General features: G+C 37.4%; 1 protein-coding gene across 3 annotated transcripts in view; it reads right to left on the bottom strand.

Moving 5' to 3' along the window:
• The window catches only part of ATR (ATR serine/threonine kinase), a 128765-nt gene extending 106810 nt beyond the window's left edge, over positions 1 to 21955 (bottom strand). Inside the window, exons 1-4 of one of the 3 annotated variants that reach the window (XM_056808650.1) lie at positions 21756 to 21773; positions 3606 to 3697; positions 2364 to 2653; positions 1907 to 2056 (exon numbers count right to left, since the gene is read on the bottom strand). In XM_056808650.1, the coding sequence (XP_056664628.1) occupies positions 1907 to 2009 (103 nt within the window). In that variant the 5' untranslated portion in view covers positions 2010 to 2056; positions 2364 to 2653; positions 3606 to 3697; positions 21756 to 21773. Of the gene's footprint in view, positions 1 to 1906; positions 2057 to 2363; positions 2654 to 3605; positions 3698 to 21755 lie in introns of all 3 variants that reach the window. The other 2 variants (XM_016425253.2, XM_007502105.3) reach the window with 2 other exon arrangements.
• Between the last annotated feature and the right edge of the window lie 370 nt (positions 21956 to 22325).

The following is a 22325-nucleotide window of genomic DNA, read 5'->3' as shown; positions in this document are numbered from 1 at the left end:
ACTGGGCTCTTTTCTGGGTGCTACATTTTAAGCAGGACACTGATGAATTGGAGGTTGGGGAATGGCATGGAGAATATGCTATGTGAGTATTGGCTCAACAAAGTACAGAGGTTTAGCTTAAAGAAAAGATTTACAGGGGATATAATGGTAGTATTCAAGCATAGTTTTGGTAAATCTTAAATGAGCACTAAGACATTTGGATACTGCATTTGCAGAGCTCATTTGTATAAGAAAGATTCAGTCCTGGAGGGCAAATTTAGGAACAACAAGTTGCAGAGGCATATTAAAATCTAATGGAAGGAAATTATTTAAGACTCCAAAGTAAAATATGCTACCTCTGAAGAAAGTGGGTTCCATCTTACCAAAGAAGTCCTCAAGGAAAGTTGTTGGACAGTCACTTGCTGGAGTGTTTAAGATCATTTTAAGATGTTTTAGAGAATTCTGTTCAGATAAGGGTTAAATCAGAGGTTTTCTGATGCCCTTTCTTACTCTGAGATTTTGTCATCTTGCATTTACGTGCCCATGGAGATTACTGGGAAGGTTAAGCTCAAAGACATGAAAGCATTCTGATAATATTAAAAGGGCTCAAGGTTATATTGCATTAGTTTTACCTTTCATTTATTCTTCAAGGGGACCAACACAAAGTAAAGAGGGTCAGGTAGAAAGAAGCATTAAAAATCAAGATGAACAAAGAATGAGAAAGAAATTTAGGTACCTATCAACTGAATAATGATGGCTAAACAAGATGTAGTTCATGAATCTAACAGGATATCACTGCATGGTAAGAAACAATGAAGAAAATGATAAAGAATTCACAGAATCAAGTGAAGGCACATAAGATGATCCAGAGTGAAGTAAGCAGAATCAGGAAAACAATTCACACAATCAGCAACAGAACATAAAAACTGAAAGAACACTGAAGTGAATCAAAGTTGCATATTTAGAATGACCATGATTTACTCTGAAGAGGAACTGGGGGTGGGGGGGGGGGGGGAGTACTCTTCCCATTTTGTAGAGGGGTATTGTATAATTGAAAATCTGTTACCATAAAAATGAACTACATTTCCGGGGAATTCACTGACTTCCTGTCACTACATACTTCCTGTAGACAGGGGATATTAGGCAGGGACGTGGAAGGTCCTGTCCTCTTTAGCTTGCAGCAAGCATGGTGGTGGTGGTGGTGGTGGTAAGAGTGGGAATTTTTAAATGGGCTAATCAGCCATGAGCATGTGATCTTTATTTTGTATTCTCTTTATTTCTAATAATCATTAATAAATCTTAAAAAATATTTTTATTATTAAGATTTAATTTTAATTTTTACAGTATGATGAGGTAGGGTAGGGTGAAATGGAGATTTGTATATATAACAGTTCTTTTATTGTCAGACACACAATTGGTAGATTACTTGTTTTTACTAAACTGCTTTTTCTGTCTGTTTGAAATCGTTATAAGAGACAGATCACTAGCAGGAGTGGAGGTAGGGATATATTCAGAAACAAATGTACTATAAGTTTCTTTTTAAAAATTCATGCTGGGCAAAACAAGATTAGGGTTCAAGGAGTGAGGAATAAAGTAAATAATATTTGCTATTGTAGTTGCCCTATCAAATGGTACCCTTAATCTAAGGCTATTTACAAGCTAATTTAATTGTATCTTTGTCTGATAACTGAGTTCAATGACAAGTAAATGAAACTTCAATTACTTTTGCTATCTATGAGAGATATTTGCTATATCCTCAATAAAAGGCAAATCTGATGAGATTTTACAGTATTCAATGAAACCAATAAATTTCCCTCTGAATTTGTCAAAATTTCACTGAGTAATATATACCAATCTATATGATATTTTTCAAGGTAAGAGATTCCATGAAAAACATGGGTAGTTTTGCCAAAATCATTAGACTCACCAAGACAACTATTTTCAGCCTCATTTTGTTGATGGCTTCCACAAACATTAACAAACATAAGGGGGAAAGATTTCATGATATGCTGGATGAAATCAAGTAACATCACAGAACTTGGCTGAGAATCAGTTTTCTTCACAAGTTCTAGAGCAACTGAAAACAAACAAAAATTTTCATTTTAAAAATTAATTCCAAAAACACATTTTATATCATATTGTTGAAACTTAATGTAAGTTATGAAATCTACTATAAAACAATAGAGATAAAAGGTTTATGGTCTCAACTTCAATGTTAATATTCTATGAAATTTGATAAACCATTATAACAAATATAAGGATAATGGACTCTGGATGTTCTGTTTGCATAAGAAAAAGTAAAGAACCTATGCACAAATTGAGAATCGGCAGACTACCTGAGCCAGAACATGGGCAGCAGAAGCTTAGAATTTAAGAAAGAGAACCTGGAATAGGTTTTGGAAGAGAGCTTGGGTCTGGAAAGGAGGCTGCTGCTGAGTGTCCAGGGGGTAGAAGTAAGATGCATCCTCATCCCCATGAATAAAAGTTCTGATTCTCACACAAGGAACTTGGCAACGTCCTAGCCAAAGTCTCTGGCTGAGGCAGAAGTTGAAGGAACAGCTAGATGGCATTTCTAAAATCCAACAGAAATTCTGCATCCAGAAGTGAACAGCTGCAGTCAGCTCAGTAGATCAGCACAGCTGGCAGACATAGCACACAAGAAGACATCAGGGCCCTGTGGGGCCAAACATGTTAAGTTTCCCCTTGTGGAAGACTGAAAGGTGAGTTGGGTTATGGTGCAGTTACAAATTAAGAACAAGGAAGTAATTAATCTAATGAAGCTAACTGGAAGAAACTAGGAACTACCCCTAGGGAGAGAATCTAACACAATCAAAAAGGGGCCCCTTGGTTGTCATCCTTCAAAAAGTATTACCTAGACCCTCCAGACATCCTTGACTTTTCCAACTGGACAATCCCTAGTTGCACATGAGCCATCTCCACTTGGAGTCAAAGAATACATCTTCATGGGGAAACAAGAAGCTCTCAGGAAGTTGCACTCAACATATATTCTTGTATCATTATAACAATCTCTTGCCTGCACACCCAGATTTGTGAATGTGTCTGCAATTAAACTAACTCTGAACCTTACATGAATCACATCTTCATGTGTATTTTTCATCCCAACCCCATGCTAGAGCTCACTCCCAATTATGATACATATTATCTGCCAGTCCATGTGGCCTAAGTTTCTGAAGAAATGCCCTCTTGTAAATCTTATTATGCTACTCAAGTACATGACTCTGTTCTAATATAACTGTGTCGTCTGGCACACTAATGAAAAAAGTAAACACATAAGTCTGGGCTTGTAAGCTATAATTTAGAAATTAAAGAATCAAAGTATATATGCTTAGCACAATGCCAGGCATGAAGTAGAAAATTAAATGTTTATTACCTGAATACCCTTGGGACAATCCCAACCAAGAGTTGGGAAGGCACAAGACACAGGGACACTAAATTAATAATAACAGCTCACATTTCAGAGTACTTTAAATTGTTATACCAAGCACATTATGACAATTTGTACATGTATTATTAAGTATTAAGTTTTAAAATATCAAAAATAAGGCAATTTATTTCATACAATTCATAGAAACTAATATAGTAAGTTATAAAATTGTGTAGCTTACCAACATTTACATCTGTAAGTATTCGGTCAATAAACTGACACAGAATTTGTCTTGGCTTCTGCACAACTGTGTTGTAGTCCTCTGACCTGGTACTGAAATAAAACATAGAATTATTAGATTTTTCAGAGCTTTATGATATGGTTCTAAACAAAATTCTATAAATGTGGTATGTTTAATCTTATATTTGCCTTAGCCCTTTTCCTTTCAAGTTCATATCTTCATCAGACTTTGAGTTCAAGACTGTTTTAAATGTGCCCTCTCCACCATCCCAAACTCTGATATTCCCTCTGTGACCGTAATTTCCTGTCCTTTCATCTCTGCCTCTAACTCAATCCTTTCTTAACTTTTCTTAAACCACTGATTTTTTAAAAAATCAATTTTGAACTTCACTACAACTACCTAAACTTGTCTGGTAACTATTTAAACTTAAATGAAATACAATTATAATACCCCCACCCTGTTTTTCCATAATTAGTGCTACCCATTTCCCTCCCCTGCTCCCATTCCTTATAACAAATATGAATAGCTAAGCAAAATAAATCAATACATTGGCTCTGGCTAGGAATGAATGTATAATTCTAAGTCCATCATTTCTTTGCTTGGGGGTGGGGGGTTAAACCTACTTTTCATCCTTACTTTAACCTCCAGGTTATCCTTCATTCTTCCAATCCATCACTCTTGCTCAAGGCTCATCCTCTCCTCAGTCAACCCAATCATCACTCAGTTCAATTATACTCCATATAATTTTCTTTTCCTTTTATTCTATAGTCATTCAAATTTTGCTAATATTTAACCATTGGTTATGCTCACTACTTCTTTCTCCTTGCTGACTCCAAGCTGCTGAATACTACCAGAGGAAGTCCTATAACTGAGGCAATTTAGTCCATTCTGAAATCTCATTATACCCTCACTGCTATAAGACAATCATTCTAATATCGGACTGACTCTTTATTATACTATCTTTCCTTGTTTTAAACATTCTTCTTTCTTAAGGCCCCATATGCCACTCCACTTTCCTTTCTTAATAAAAATCTCTGAAACTTTAAAAAAATTTTAAACCCTTACTTTCTGTCACAGAGTCAATACTAAGTATTGGTTCCAAGGCAGAAGAATGGTAAGGGTTAGGAAACTGAGGTTAAATGAGTTGCCCAAGGATAGACAACTAGGAAGTGTCTGGGGTCAAATTTGAACCCAGGATCTCCCTACCTCTAGGCTTGGCTCTCCTAGCTATATGACTAGGCAAATCACTTAACCCCAATTGCATAGCCCTTACCACACTACTGCCTTGGAACCAACACTTAGTATTGATTCTATGACAGAAGGTACTCAATTCTTTTCCACAAAACAAACAAAAAAGAATAAGATTTATTTCTACTACAGACTAGAAACAAATGGTTGTTGAACTAAGCTGGAAGGACATTTATAAACAAACATTTCTTTATAACATAAGTGCTGAGTCCAGATTTTTAAAAAATAGCATATCTAATTATTTGGGGAGGCATAAGAACAAAATTGAATTTAATTAGGCTTTTCTGGAAATAAATCCAATCCAGGCTCTCATCACCTCTCACCTGGACTATTGCAATGGTTTCCTAATTGGTCTCACCTCTCTTCTCCAATTCATCCTCCACACAGAATACAAAGTGATACCACAGTTCTCACCACATTACTCCTATGCCCAAGACACTACAGAGGCTCCTTGTGGCCTTAAAGATACAAACTCTTCTGTTTAGTATTTAGAGCCTTTTACAAACTGGTGCCAGCCTATCTTTCCAATGTAATTACACATTGCTCTCTCTCAAGTATTCTATGTTCCTGCTAAAGGACTGCTTGCTGTTCCTGAACAAAGCACTCAATCCCCTACCTCCATGTTTTTGCATAGGCTGTCCCTCATATCTAGAATGCTGTCCCCTCTCACCAATGCTTTCTGAAATGCCTAGCTCTTTTCAAGAATTAGTTTAAATGTCACCCTGCATTGATTTTGTATTTAATCCATATATTCTTATATATGCATAAATATAGACTTTGATAGACTGAAAATTCCCTGGCACAGTGCCTAGGACATAGTCCATGCTTGTTGATTGACAGTTTGAACTTGGAATCATTAAAGATTAATTAATGCACATGAGTTTTAATTTTATATATTTTGTTGTACTCTAATCTTTTGAAAATTACTAATATGTGTATATACTTGGAATAGGATAAATGAGAATTTACTACAATTAGGTTAGTATTGTGCCAGAAATACTGTCATGTATTGTGCTAATCTCTGTACTAGTAGTAAAACAGCAGGCATTGAAATATCTAAAAAATTTAGGCAATTTTTTTATTACTAAAAACAGATGAAAGTAATCAATTACCATATTGTGAGATACTACTTTAAAAAAAATAATAGCATGAATTTCAGCTCTCAAAAAATAAATTACACATCCAGATTATGGGTTCAATCTTAGCATGAGCTCATTTGATTTTCTCCTCTCCATGGCTACATCCTGCTTTACCAATAAATATTGTTAACCATGGGAACAAGAAAAGGATTAGCAGAAATCTATATTGACTATTAGAAAAAGTATTATTTTCACATATAAAACAAAATTCAAGCTATCCCATCTTGTATTTATTTTGTATTAAAGTTTATAATTTCAGTAAGACTTTTGGATTATCCAATGTATATACTTATGTGTACATACAGTTTTGGGGGATCTAAACCTATGACTTCATCAGAGAAAGGATCTCCTGGTATAGAAACTCCTTCCAACAATGTAGATAGGCAATTCATCTGTAATTTATGGTCTTAAAAAGAGGTTGCCCAGGACATTGAAAGGTTAAGTGACTTGCCCATGGTGACACAGCTAAGTGTGGACTTGAACCCAGATACTTTAATTTCCAACCTATCCCAATTTCCACTATATCCCCTGTCTCCATGGGATATATTATACAGCATATTATGTAGACATTTACAGCCATCATCTTCCAAGATAATTTCTGAGGCCCCATCCAGCTCTAAATCTATGGTTCCACAATCTAGCAAAATGATTAAACAGTGAGAGCAACATGTTAGGGAAAAGAACATTATAAGAAGAGGCTTCAATTTTTTGTTTTCCCAAACAGAACATCCAAGTTTAACTTGTTTTAAACTCCAAAGTGATTAAAATTTGCTAAATTCATTTTCAAAAAAGGGACCCAGGGGTTCATAAATATTTTGCTAAATATTAATGGTTTTTTGGGACATAATTATTACTAGTGATAGATCATTCCAAGTCCTGGTAATATCAGATGACTAGAAACATTAAAGAGAAAAGATTAATTTCTCATCTCTGGTTCTCTGTCTCCTTATGTGTTGATGTTAACACACACTTCGGATAGAATATTAAGCCTAGAGTCAAGAAAATCTGAGTTAAAATTTGCCTTTGCTGAAGAGAAGAATCACTTACAAAGTAGAATTAGAAGGGGAAAGGACTTATTTATACAAAAATATTTACTGATGTTCTTTTAGTGGTGGCAAAGAATTGGAAATCGAAGGGATAACCATCAATAGAAGAATAGCTGAGCAAAGTGTGCTATGTGATGATAATGATGGAATATTATTAGGCCAAAGAAATAATAAACAGTATAATTGCAGAAAGAGCTAGAAAAACCTACATGAACTAATAAAATGAAATAAGTGAACTAGAACACTGTACACAATCACAGCAATATTCTGGCATGATCAACTATGATAAGACTTAGCTACTCTCAGCAATACGATGATACAGGAAAATTCTGAAGGACTTATGACAAAGAATGCTGTCCACCTCCAGAAAAAGAACTGTAGGAGTTGGAATGCAGACCAAAGCATACGATTTTTGACTTTAGTTTGTTTGCATTTTTATTTTGGGGTTTGGCTTTATGTGATTATTCTCTTACAAAAATGAGCAATATGAAAATATGTTTTACATGATAATACATGTATAATCCAGACTGAATTGCTTGCTAGCTCCAAGAGAGGGAAGGAAAGAGAGAAAGTGAGACAATTTAGATCATATAACTTTGTAAAGCTCATGAGAAAATTTGTTACTGCATGTTGTAATGATTAGAATTTAGGAATATGGGGAGACTGAGGCAGGTAGAAATTAGTTTCTCTCTGCAAGGAGTATTATATTTTTTAGAGGTTTATTAAAGGTTAAAGATTAAGAATATACAAGTAAGAAACATGTGCCTAGGCCAGAGGCCTAGACAAAATAACCTCACATCATGGAAGAGACGCCTCTGCTCCAAAACGGAAGTCCAAAAAAAGCCCAAGCCCCTTCAACAGCCTTTGGATCCGCTTAAATACCTTCTCGATCTCGGCCCAGGTGAGATTACAAGGCATTCTGGGGAAGTGGAGCAAAGGCTCATGGGGATTGTAGTCCTGTATTCGAGTCTATTTTTTACAATGTAATTGGTTAAATAGAATATCTTTATAATAAAAAGAAGTAGTATTGGACACATGAAAAAAAGTTGTACAAAAATTCACTGAAAGAACTTAAAAAAATAGAATTAGCCAAATGGAAAAAGAGGTACAAAAACTCATTGGAGAAAATAATTTCTAAAAAATCAAAATTGGGCAAGTGGAAGTGGATGACTCCATCAAACATCAAGAAACAATAAAACAAAATCAAAAGCATGAAAAAATTGAACAAAGTATAAAATATTTCATTGAAAAAACTAACCTGGAAAATAGATCAAGGAATTGAAGAATATTGAACTACCTGAATGTTATGATCAAAAAAGGACCTAGATATTATCTTTAAAAAAATTATAAAAGAAAACCGCCCTAACATTCTCGAATCAAAAGGTAAAAGAGAAATCAAAAGAATCTATCAGCCACCTCCTGAAAGAGATCCCAAAATAAAAACTCCCAGGAATATTATTGTCAAATTCCAGAGAGCTCCCAGGTCAAGGAGAAAATATTGTAAAAAGTCAGAAAGAAACAATTCAATATCCTTGGAGCCACAGTCTGAATAACACAAGATTTAGAAGCTTCTACATTAAAGGATTAGAGAACTTGGAATATGACATTTCAGATGGCAAAGGAACTAAGATCACAAACAAGAATCACCTACCCAACAAGACTAAATATAATCCTTCACAAGGAAAAATGAACTGAATGAATTCAATGAAATAAGACTTTTTTTTCTCTTTTAAAATGAAATAACGGGAACTTCCGGTCAAGATGGTGGCTTAGAGAAAGCTAAAGTTCAGATCTCCGGAAACCCTTCCCTACCGAACTCAAACTATATGCTCCTAGGGCACCGAAATTCAAAACAATCAACAGCATAGAACCCGGGAACCCTCCTCCTGGACCTGGATCAAAAGGTACGGCTCCCCCCAAAAGCCAGAACCCGAGATCACTCGGACCTAAGGGGTAGGCAGAAGGAAGGTCCCAGGACCCATCCCCCCCCAACCCAGAGCGCCGAGTCCAAGTCAGCAGAGGGAACCTCAGAGCCTCAGGGCCGGCTTTTCTGAAGGCCTCTTCCTGAAAACAACCTGACTCAGTCGCGGGGGCATCCAGACAGCAGGGAAACAGAGAGAGACTGGGGGGGGGGGTGGGAGGGAGCCTGTAACCCCCTGGCTGGATCCCTCCATCCAAGTCTCACGGAAGGTCCCTGCCTCAAGGCATACTCAGTTCAACCCAGCGAAAGCGAATCTTATCAGGAGCCCTCAAGCTCCGGGAAGCTGTGGCCCCTCCCCCCTCAGAGTGCTGGCTCTCCTGGCCGGCTAAGGCACAGAAACAAACACCCCGCGGAAATGGTCGAGCCAGGCTCAGAGCGTGGAAGTAAGGCAACGGAGAAGCATCGGGAGGGAACCGAGGAGGGCAGTAACACGGAAACACCAGCAATTCCTGGCTTCCCCGGGAAGACAGAACAACAACTGCATAGAACGGACAATCTGCCTAGGGCTAAAACCTCTGAATACCAGACAGAGATAAGAAAAGCTAGTCCTCCCCACTCAGATAGAGATGGCAAACTCCACAGAAGCACAAAAGCCCCAAAATTCCAAGAAAAACAAGAAGAAGGGGGCGACTTTGGACACATTTTATGGAGCAAAAATACAAAATACAGAGGAGATAGAAGAGGAAACACAAGCAAATGCTTCGAAACCTTCCAAAGGAAATGGAAACTCTCCACAAACCCATGAAGAATTTGAATCGGAAAGGATCAAAAAGATGGAAGCCCTCAGGGAGGAAAAATGGGAAATAATGCAAAAGAAATTCACGCATCTACAAAACCAGTTTGACCAAAGTGAAAAGGAAAACCAGGCTTTAAAAGTCAGAATCAAACAACTCGAAGACAACGAGCAAGAATAATTAAAGCAAAGCCAAAAGACCAAGAAATTAGAAGAGAACATAAAATATCTCACTGACAAGGTGACAGACTTGGAAAATAGAGGGAGAGGAGATAATTTAAGAATAATTGGACTTCCAGAAAAGCCAGAAATAAACAGCAAACTTGACATTGTAATACAAGATATAATCAAAGAAAATTGCCCAGAGATTCTAGAACAAGGGGGCAATACAACCACTGACAGAGCTCATAGAACACCCTCTACACTAAATCCCCAAAAGACAACTCCCAGGAATGTAATTGCCAAATTCCAAAGCTTTCAAACAAAAGAAAAAAATCCTACAAGAAGCAAGAAAAAGACAATTTAGATATAAAGGAATGCCAATCAGGGTCACACAAGACCTTGCAAGTTCCACTCTGAATGATCGTAAGGCATGGAACATGATTTTCAGAAACGCAAGAGAGCTGGGTCTTCAACCAAGAATCAGCTATCCAGCAAAACTGACTATATACTTCCAAGGGAAAGTATGGGCATTCAACAAAATAGAAGATTTCCAAGTTTTTGCAAAGAAAAGACCAGAGCTCTATGGAAAGTTCGATATCGAAAAACAAAGAGCATGGAATACCTGAAAAGGTAAATATGAAGGAAAGGGAAAAGGAGAAAAATGTTATCTTTTTCTTTTACTCAAACTCTCTTCTATAAGGACTACATTTATATCAATCTATATATACTAACAGGTGGGGAAAATGTAATGTGTAAATAGGGGGAAAAGAAAGACCAAATAGAATAATCATTCTCACACAAAGATTCACACGGGAAGGGGAGGGGAAGAAAACTCCTATAAGAAGGAGAGGAAGAGAGTTTTTACTTAAATCTTACTCTCAGGGAAATCAACTCTGAGAGGGAAGAACATCCAGATCCATTGGGATTGTGAATTCTATCTTACCCAACAAGGGAAGGGAGAAGGGAAAACCAAGGGGGGTAGGGGGGAGGGAACACAAAAAAGGGAGGGAAGAAGAGGGGGGAGGGGGAGGGAACAAAAAGGGAGGGACTAGAAAGGGAAATATATCAAGGGAGGGGACAAGGGGGACTGATTTAAAGTAAATCACTGGACTAAAAGGTAGAGATGAAGAAGAAAGGTTAGAATTAGGGAAGGATATCAAAATGCCAGGGAGTCTACAAGTGACAGTCATAACTTTGAATGTGAATGGGATGAAATCACCCATAAAACATAGACGAATAGCAGAATGGATTAGAATCCAAAACCCTACCATATGTTGTCTTCAAGAAACACACATGAGGCGGGTAGACACCCACAAGGTCAGAATTAAAGGATGGAGTAAGACCTTCTGGGCCTCAACTGACAGAAAGAACGCAGGAGTGGTAATCATGATATCTGATAAAGCCAAAGCAAAAATAGACCTGATCAAAAGGGATAGGGAAGGTAATTATATTTTGTTAAAAGGGACTTTAGATAATGAGGAAATATCACTAATCAACATGTATGCACCAAATAATATAGCACCCAAATTTCTAATGGAGAAACTAGGAGAATTGAAGGAAGAAATAGACAGTAAAACCATATTAGTGGGAGACTTAAACCAACCATTATCAAATTTAGATAAATCAAATCAAAAAATAAATAAGAAAGAGGTAAAAGAAGTGAATGAAATCTTAGAAAAATTAGAATTAATAGACATATGGAGAAAAATAAATAGGGATAAAAAGGAATACACCTTCTCAGCACCACATGGCACATTCACAAAGATTGACCATATATTAGGTCACAGAAACATGGCACACAAATGCAGAAAAGCAGAAATAATAAATGCAGCCTTTTCAGATCACAAGGCAATAAAAATAATGATCAGTAATGGTACATGGAAAACCAAATCAAAAACTAATTGGAAATTAAACAATATGATACTCCAAAATCGTTTAGTTAGAGAAGAAATCATAGAAACAATTAATAATTTCATCGAGGAAAATGGCAATGGTGAGACATCCTTTCAAACCTTTTGGGATGCAGCCAAAGCGGTAATCAGAGGTAAATTCATATCCCTGAGTGCATATATTAACAAACTAGGGAGAGCAGAGATCAATCAATTGGAAATGCAAATAAAAAAACTCTAAAGTGATCAAATTAAAAAAACCCAGCAGAAAACCAAACTAGGATTCCCAAAAATTAAGGGAGAAATTAATAAAATTGAAAGTGATAGAACTATTGATTTAATAAATAAGACAAGAAGCTGGTACTTTGAAAAAACAAACAAAATAGACAAAGTACTGGTCAATCTAATTAAAAAAAGGAAGGAAGAAAAGGAAATTAACAGCACCAAAGATGAAAAGGGGGACATCACCTCCGATGAAGAGGAAATTAAGGCAATCATTAAAAATTACTTTGCCCAATTATATGGCAATAAATACACCAATTTAGGTGATATGGATGAATATATACAAAAATACAAACTGCCTAGTCTAACAGAAGAAGAAATAGAATTCTTAAATAATCCCATATCAGAAAATGAAATCCAACAAGCCATCAAAGAACTTCCTAAGAAAAAATCCCCAGGGCCTGATGGATTCACCAATGAATTCTATCAAACATTCAGAGAACAGTTAATCCCAATACTATACAAACTATTTGACATAATAAGCAAAGAGGGAGTTCTACCAAACTCCTTTTAAGACACAAACATGGTACTGATTCCAAAACCAGGCAGGTCAAAAACAGAGAAAGAAAACTATAGACCAATCTCCCTAATGAATATATAGATGCAAAAATCTTAAATAGGATACTAGCAAAAAGACTCCAGCAAGTGATCAGAAGGGTCATCCACCATGATCAAGTAGGATTTATACCAGAAATGCAGGGCTGGTTCAATATTAGGAAAACCATCCACATAATTGACCACATCAACAAGCAAACCAACAAGAACCACATGATTATCTCAATAGACGCAGAAAAAGCCTTTGATAAAATACAACACCCATTCCTATTAAAAACACTAGAAAACATAGGAATAGAAGGGTCGTTCCTAAAAATAATAAACAATATATATCTAAAACCATCAGCTAATATCATCTGCAATGGGGATAAACTAGATGCATTCCCAATAAGATCAGGAGTGAAACAAGGATGCCCATTATCACCTCTACTATTTGACATTGTACTAGAAACACTAGCAGTAGCAATTAGAGAAGAAAAAGAAATTGAAGGCATCAAAATAGGCAAGGAGGAGACCAAGTTATCATTCTTTGCAGATGACATGATGGTCTACTTAAAGAATCCTACAGATTCAACCAAAAAGCTAATTGAAATAATCAACAACTTTAGCAAAGTTGCAGGATACAAAAAAACCCACATAAGTCATTAGCATTTCTATATATCTCCAACATAGCTCAGCAGCAAAAACTAGAAAGAGAAATCCCATTCAAAATCACCTTAGACAAAATAAAATACCTAGGAATCTATCTCCCGAGACAAACACAGGAACTATATGAACACAACTACAAAACACTCTCCACACAAGTAAAACTAGACTTGAGCAATTGGAAAAACATTAACTGCTCATGGATAGGACGAGCCAACATAATAAAAATGACCATCCTACCCAAACTTATTTATCTATTTAGTGCCATACCCATGGAACTCCCAAAAAATTTCTTTACTGATTTAGAAAAAACCATAACAAAGTTCATTTGGAAGAACAAAAGATCAAGGATATCCAGGGAAATAATGAAAAAAAAAACCACAAATGATGGGGGCCTTGCAGTCCCAGACCTTAAACTATATTACAAAGCAGCAGTCATCAAAACAATTTGGTACTGGCTAAGAGACAGAAAGGAAGATCAGTGGAATAGACTGGGGGCAAGCGACCTCAGCAAGACAGTATACGATAAACCCAAAGATCCCAGCTTTTGGGACAAAAATCCACTAATTGATAAAAACTGCTGGGAAAATTGGAAGACAGTGTGGGAGAGATTAGGAATTGATCAACACCTCACACCCTACACCAAGATAAATTCAAAATGGGTGAATGACTTAAACAAAAAGAAGGAAACCATAAGTAAACTGGGTAAACACAGAATAGTATACATGTCAGACCACTGGGAGGGGAAAGACTTTAAAACCAAGCAAGACATAGAAAGAATCACAAAATGTAAAACAAATAATTTTGACTACATCAAATTAAAAAGCTTTTGTACAAACAAAACCAATGTAACTAAAATCCGAAGGGAAACAACAAATTGGGAAAAAATCTTCATAGAAACCTCTGACAAAGGTTTAATTACTCAAATTTATAAAGAGCTAAATCAATTGTACAAAAAATCAAGCCATTCTCCAATTGATAAATGGGCAAGGGACATGGATAGGCAGTTCTCAGATAAAGAAATCAAAACTATGAATAAGCACATGAAGAAGTGTTCTAAATCTCTTATAATCAGAGAGATGCAAATCAAAACAACTCTGAGGTATCACCTCACATCTAGCAGATTGGCTATCATGATAGCAAAGGAAAGTAATGAATGCTGGAGGGGATGTGGCAAAGTAGGGACATTAATTCATTGCTGGTGGAGTTGTGAACTGATCCAACCATTCTGGAGGGCAATTTGGAACTATGCCCAAAGGGCGACAAAAGAATGTCTACCCTTTGATCCAGCCATAGCACTACTGGGCTTGTACCCCAAAGAAATAATGGAGAAAAAGACTTGTACAAGAATATTCATAGCTGTGCTCTTTGTGGTGGCCAAAAACTGGAAAACGAGGGGATGCCCATCAATTGGGGAATGGCTGAACAAATTGTGGTATATGTTGGTGATGGAATACTATTGTGCTAAAAGAAATAATAAAGTGGAGGAATTCCATGGAAACTGGAACGACCTCCAGGAAGTGATGCAGAGCGAGAGGAGCAGAACCAGGAGAACATTGTACACAGAGACAAATACACTGTGGTATAATTGAACGTAATGGACTTCTCCATTAGTGGCGGTGTAATGTCCCGGAACAATCTGCAGGGATCTAGGAGAAAAAACACTATCCATAAGCAAAGGACAAACTGTGGGAGTAGAAACACCGAGGAAAAGCAACAGCCTGACTACAGCGGTTGAGGGGACATGACAGAGGAGAGACTCTAAACGAACACTCTAATGGAAATATTAACAACATGGCAATGGGTTCGAATCAAGAACACATGTGACACCCAGTGGAATCATGCGTCGGCTACGGGGGGTGGGGGGGAGGAAAAGAAAATGATCTTTGTCTTTAATGAATAATGCTTGGAAATGATCAAATAAAATATTATAAAATTAAAAAAATAAAAATAAAATTAAATAATGAATGCAATAAGACCTATCCTCCCTCCCCCCTTTAAAAACCTTTACCTTCAGGCTTGGAGTCAATCAATACTAAGTATTGGTTCCAAGGCAGAAGAGCGGTAAAGGCTAGGCAATGAAGGTCAAATGATTTGCCCAGTGTCACATAGCTAACAAGTGTCTAAGACCAGATTTGAACCCAGGATTTCCTTTCTCTAGGCCTGGCTTTCTATCCACTGAACTTGCTAGCTGTCCCTTAAAACAAATATTCCTGGTGAAAAGAACAAAACTGAATAGAAAATCTAATTTTCAAGACTCAAAAAGGCAAACAGGAAAGAGAAACTATAAGGGATTCAATAAGGTTAAAATGTTTACATTTCTACATGGGAATATGATGCTTGTAATGCCTAAGAATTTTATCATTTTCGGGCATTATTAGAAGGAATATACATAGACAAAGAACACTGATATCAGTTGAATATGATGGGATGGTGTCTAAAAAATAAATTATGGGGTGAGAAAGAGGAATGCATTGGGAGAAGGGGAAAGGAGAGGCATGAAAGAGGTTTTACAGGAGAGGGGAAGATGGGACAGTGAGGTAGAACACTTGAACTTTACTCTCATGGGAATTGGCTCAAAGAGGGAATGACATACACACCCAGTAAGCAGGAAGGAAATGATAGAAAGGAAGGCAGATCTGGGGAGGCAGCAATCAGAAGCAAAACATTTTTGAGGATGAATGGGGTGAAAGAAAAGAGTAGGATAAAAAAGGGGAAAATACATAGTAATCGTAACTATGAAAACATTTTTAGAGCAAGTTTCTTAACTATATAGAGAACTAAGTCAAATTTATAAAAATACAAGCTAGTCCCCAACTGATAAATAGTCAAAGGATATGAACAGGTAGTGTTCACATGAAGAAATCAAAACTTTCTATAGTCATCTGAAAAATGCTCTAAATCACTTAGAAACAATTCTGAGGTATCACCATTACCTCATACCTATTCAAATTAGCTAATATGACAAAAAAAGAAAATAACAAATGTTAAAGGGGATGTGGAAAAGTTGGGATTCTAATACTGCTAGTGGAATTATGAATTGGTCTAACCATTATGGAGAACAATTTGGAACTATGCTAAAGGGGCTGTAAATAAACTGTACTTAACCTTTGATCCAATAGTATCTCTACTAAATCCGTATCCCAAAGAAATAAAAAAAATTGAAAATGACTTATATATGCAAAATTATTTATAGTGGCAAAGAATTAGAAATTGAGGATTGAGGAAATGATTGGGGAATGACTGAACAAGAACAAGATGATTGTGGTGGAATATTATTGTTCTATAAAAAGCGGAATATTTTATTTTTCTATAAAAAATGATGAGCAGGATGCTTCCAGAAAAACCTGGAAAGACTTGAATGAATTGATGCAAAGTAAAGTGAACAGAACCAGAACACTGTAAACAGAAATAGCAATGTGTGAGGTAAATATTTAGGGGACTTCCAATCCAATCCTGAAAAAGACACATGCCCCAGTGGATGGATGCATCAGTCACATCTTCACATGACAGCGTGAGGGCATCATGGAAGTCAGACAGCAAGCTGTTGGCCAAGGAAAGATCTGCAGCTGGGAGGAGCTTAGATTTGAAAAGCCAGCACAGAAGTGGAGGAGCTTTCTTTGCTCCCCTCTCTCTGGCGGAGTCAATTGTCTAACTGTCACTGCAGCTCTTATTTTATCTGGGGATATCTGGAAAACTGCAGCTGGGAGTGCTGGCTGCAATGGAGAGCTGGATTCTTTCCTGAGTTAGAAAAGCTGGAAACCTTCTCTCTCTCTCTCTCTCTCTCTCTTCTCTCTCTCTCTCTCTCTCTCTCTCTCTCTCTCTCTCTCTCTCTCTCTCTCTCTCTCTCTCTCTCTCTCTCTCTCTCTCTCTCTCTCTGTCCCTGTCTCTCTGTCTCTGTCTCTCTCTCTCTCTCCTAATAAATGCTTATAAATCTAGTAATAAACCTCCAAGATTAATTTTTATTTACAGTAGCAGCATTGTACAATGATCACCTGAGAATGATTGGACTATTCTCCACAATACAAAGAGCCAAAGCAACTCCAAAGGATTTATGATGAAAAATGCTATCCACCTCCAGAGAAAAAACTGATGATTATCTAAAGGCATACAAGTTTTTACTTTTTTTTTTCATGTTTTTTTTTCCTGGTCTGAGTTTTCTTTCCCAACATGGCTAATATAGAAATATGTTTTGCATAACTGCACAAACATAGCCTATATCAAATTTTTTGTCTTCTCAATAGGAAGGAAGAAAGAAAGAGAAGGAGAATCTGGAAATCAACATAAAAAAAATCAACAATCATTTTTGCATGTAATCAAAAAAATACATTAAAAAAGGAAAATTAAAACAATAAAGACTAAATGTTCTTGCAAATTCTAATGATCAGAGATCAAGTAACTCCTGATAAATTTCATATGAAAGTACATTGGAAAAAAGCACTATAGGTACATAAAGGATGACCTTTTTTTACCAGAAATTAATATTTCTGTAATTAGGAATATACATGTTTTAAAACATGGATTCATTTTTTTAAAAAAATGGACTAATTCTTAATCTTTGTTTGGTGTCACGGATGCTTTTGGTTGTCTGGCAAAGCCCTGGGGAATTCTTCTCAAAATGTTTCAAAATGTATAAAATAAAATATATAGGATTACAAAGAAAACCAAAGTTTAGAGTGAAAATAAAGATCCCCCCCATCTAAATTCAGAACCCAGCTTTGGATCCCCTGCTCTAGAGATATAGGGATTAGTTAGACATGATTTAGCAAAATTTACATTCTAAAATATAAATATCAGTGGATAGACCATAAGAGGTAATTTTCTTTGTTAGCTTTTTTATTCTACTGATTCTGAATTAGTGTGGGGATAGCAGGGGATTTTGACAATCTATCTCAAATAATTCCTGTTAAGATCATACATTTAAACAGAGAGGGAATGTATTTTCCACTGAAATATAGCTCCTATGAAAACTAATCTTTTCATAACAAAAGCAAGTCACAGTCTATTAAAACCAACACTAAAAATTATGCCCTGACAGCTTGTATTTGAGAAGTCGCTCTGGTTACTCTGCATTCTTGATTTAAATCCATTAATGTTCTACTTCTTGAATCAGAAACACAGACATTTCTCTATATGATCATCCCCCTTTCCTATCATTTCACCTCTCCTATATTTCACTCCTCCTAAGCTGTTCTTCATCCTCATTGAGCTCTCCCATCTCTCAATGCTTCAACACTCTTTCTTAAGTCACATATTTACTCTGTTTCACTTTAATAGGTATTTTCTTTTCAGTAAAGTTGGAGGTCAAGCTCTACACAGAGAGGAAGATGGGAGAGAGTTAAAATATAAGGAATTAAAGAAGAAAAGAGGAAGTCTAGTATTGCTCATATGGGAAAGACTGTCATGTAATAGTGTGGGTTCAGTCGGGGTTAGAATATATAAACAGACCCATTTAGCATTGTTTGATTTTTTGGCAGCATTATTTTTTTAAACAAAAGAAAATACATTGCCTTCTCTTTTGCCAATGCAACCAATGCAACCAATGCATAGGGTCTTTCCATTTTCCTTGCTGTTGACACTGCCCTCCTAAAAAAGTGGTCTCTCCTCATTAGGATATTAGTTCCTCAATTTGTAAGGCTTCTAGGCATATTGTCTCCAGAGAATTCAAGTTGTGGGCATTTGAGAATTTCACTGGAGCGGAATTGGCTTATGTAGGTCACCAACAAAGAAATGCATAAGGGAAGCAATGCAGTGAATATCAGGAAAACAGTATCTCAGAGAAAGAAGATGATCAGCAGTGTCAAATGCAGCAGTTAGGTCGAGAAGCTGGAAGAATCATTGGATTTGACAATTAGGAAATCAGTAATAAATTTGGAGAGTTCTGTGTTGAGATATGAAGCCACATTGCAAAGGGCTGACAGAGGGAGAATATAGGATAATAGTAGTTTTAGGGGTTAACAGGGTCTAATAAGGTTTTTCTTAAGGATGGGGAAGATATAGGCATTTTTGAGGCCCATAGGAAAGGAATCAGTTGATAAAGAAAAGCTGAAGGCTATTTAAGATACAATCTACTGGAAAAGACACTTTGGGAGAAGGGAGATGAGATCAAGTAGACATGTAGGAGAATTGTTGGCAAGGAGAAATGCCACCTCTTAATTAGAGACTGAGAGAAAGGACAGAGAGAAGGGGATACTGTCAAGGGGTTTTAAGATGTAGACATTAGAAGAATGGTTGTTAAAGTAAGAGACAAAGGCCCCAGACAGAGAGAAGGGAAGGTCTGGAAGAAATAGCTTCTTTGGGGAGTAAGATAATGAATCAGTTAAGGAAAAATAAAAAGACTTCTTTGAGGACCCAGTTGAGGTGAGATAACATAAATTTGTAATGTACTCAGTCAGCAGGGCTGTGAGATGCCTCCAACTTTTTAAATTGTCTAGTGAAAAGGATCAGAGGATATGCTGAGGTTTGGTAAGAGAAGAGCTGTGATAAGATGAGTATGGGATGCAAAAACAGCAAATGTTGGATGAAATGATGTGATAATCATTATATAATAGGTGCTTAATAAACATTTGTTAGGAGTAGCTGGAGGTGCAGTGAAGACTCCAAGAGGCCTGGAGTTAGGAAAACCTGAGTTCAAATCCAGGCTTAGACACTGTAATCCTGGACAAGTTACTTGACCTCACTTGCCTCAGTTTCTTAGTTAATAATAGCACCTATCTCTCAAGAGTTGTCATGACAAAGATAATATTTATAAAAGTGCCTAGCACATAGTAGGTACTTAATAAATTCTTATCCTAGGGCATCACTGAAAAAATATCCTAGTTAAAAAGATTGCCCTCTGTTTTAGGTAGAAGCTTGGTGTCTTGAAAGGAGAGCTATAAAGGATAGGACTTGTACCTGTAATTTCACTGGTACCAGGTATTTCTGGTAAGGAAACTCCCTCCACCAAAAAGCAAGCCAATGCTTTCTGTGAAACTTGAGATTTTTAGAGGAGTTGCTTGGTGCATGGAAAGGTTAAAGGACTTGTCCAGTATCTCAGGGCTAGTATAAGTAAAAAATGAAACTGCAATCAAGGTCTTTCACTCTTCTAGTCCACTGTTGACTACCCTATATGTTTCTTGTCACAAAAACAATGGTGTAATTTCTTAGAAGTAATCTAACTTGCTTTCCTCTTCACTTTCGGGTTCAATTCATTGCCCAAATGCAATGCCTATGACATCTGTAATAATAGTAATAATAGTTGATATGCACTGCTTGAAAGTTTGAAATGTTTTACATACTTTCTCTCATTTAATCCCTGCAATAACCAGACATGGATGGTGCTTCTAGTTTTACCACCTCCATTTTAGAGATGAGGAAACAGGTACTAAGAGGAAAAGTAACTTTCTAGTAAGTGTCTAAGGATGGATTCTAAACCAGATCCTTCTTACTCCAAATCCAGTACTATATTCACTAATGTCATACTTTGGATTTTCATTTATATAAAGCTTTAAAGTATGCAAAACACCAATTCCATGTATATATGTATAATGCCACGTTGTATTGCATATATTCTAAATCTATTAATAGTTTTACATGGACTTCAGTAACAGTGCTAGTACATGAGTAACAAGAGGCTCTCTGGGGAAAAGGTGGGCAAGAAAGGAATGCTCAATGCACTTTTAAAGTTAATTCTTCATTGTTAACATTTCCCCCATCACTTTAAGTATAGACAATCAACAAAAACATAAATCATTCCCTGATTTTTAATATTTACTGATTTCTGAGGTATAAATGCTCATAATGAAAATTCAATGACAGGATCTGGGAGCTGTACAAGATGGACCCAGGGATGGGGAGCAGCTAGGTGGCTCTATGGGCTGAGGGCTAGGACTAAAGATGGGAGGTCTTGGGTTCAAATCTAACCTCAGACACTTCCTAGTTGTGTGATTCTGGGCAAGTCACAACTCCCATTGCCTAGCCCTTATCTCTCTTCTGCCTTTGAACCAATACACCATTTTGATTCCAAGAATTTAAAATTTTTTCTAAATGGATGCATATATGGATAGACATAAGACATTGAGGTAGACAGCCACAAACATACAGATAGCCAGACACATATAAACAAACATAAAGATGGTCGCCTGACATAAACAGATACAGGCAGAAATTGATACAGGGCAGCCATAAGCAGACATGGTCGGAAATAGACGGGACACACACCTCCGCGTGTGGACCGCCATCCCGCTGACCTTCAAACACCCATTTTACAGACGCAGTCCGGGAAGGAACCCAGCTCGGTCAAAGGTCACGCCCGGCATCAGGGTCAGCGCAAGAAGGCGCCCACCCACCCACCCCGGGAACGGAGGGGGCGGGGCTGATGGGAGGGAGGCAGCGGCCGGGCCAGAGGAGAGGCAACAGTAGGGTGGCTGGAGGCGAGGCCGCGGAGGGCTTAAGGGTAGGTGTGTGTGCGTGTATGGTCTCTTCGCCCTACCTGCCCAGCTCCCGGAGCGCCGGGATCATAGAAGCCATCTCCAATCCCTGCTCCCCCATGGTGTGCCTGAGCTGCGCCTGGCGCAAGTCCGGGTACACCAACCAGCTCGCTCTGCGTCTTCACTACCACAGGCGGGAACAGCAGAAACCTGATGGACTGACGGTGTCTCACGGGGCTCAAAACTCTTCCGTAAGTCACGCGACACGCGCGCGCGTGCGCACCCGAAGCTCTTGTCTCTGTTTTAGCCCCCAGCTGGACAGAGCGAGGAATGCATCCGGGAGGATGTTTCAGGAAGAGGGGAGAGGAGCTTGCAAAAGCGGTTTTTGTAAAGTTGAGCAAATCCAAAACATCGCGTACGTTCCACTAGCGGGTAGTGCGAGTGGACAGATTGCTGAGAGCCCTCTTGTATAGCTGCCAATCAAGAGAACATCTGTCTACATCAAGGCGATATACAATTGATGGACGATTGATACAGCCATACTACCACCTTTTTGATGATTAACTTCTTTTCTCTGCAATGTCTGGAAATACTTTCGTTAAGAATTGAGTTAAAATAATCTTTCTTTTATC

This window comes from Monodelphis domestica, chromosome 8 (assembly GCF_027887165.1).
Source record: "Monodelphis domestica isolate mMonDom1 chromosome 8, mMonDom1.pri, whole genome shotgun sequence".
In the NCBI taxonomy this organism is placed as follows: Eukaryota; Metazoa; Chordata; class Mammalia; order Didelphimorphia; family Didelphidae; genus Monodelphis; species Monodelphis domestica.
This window is presented reverse-complemented; position numbering and strand designations above follow the sequence as displayed.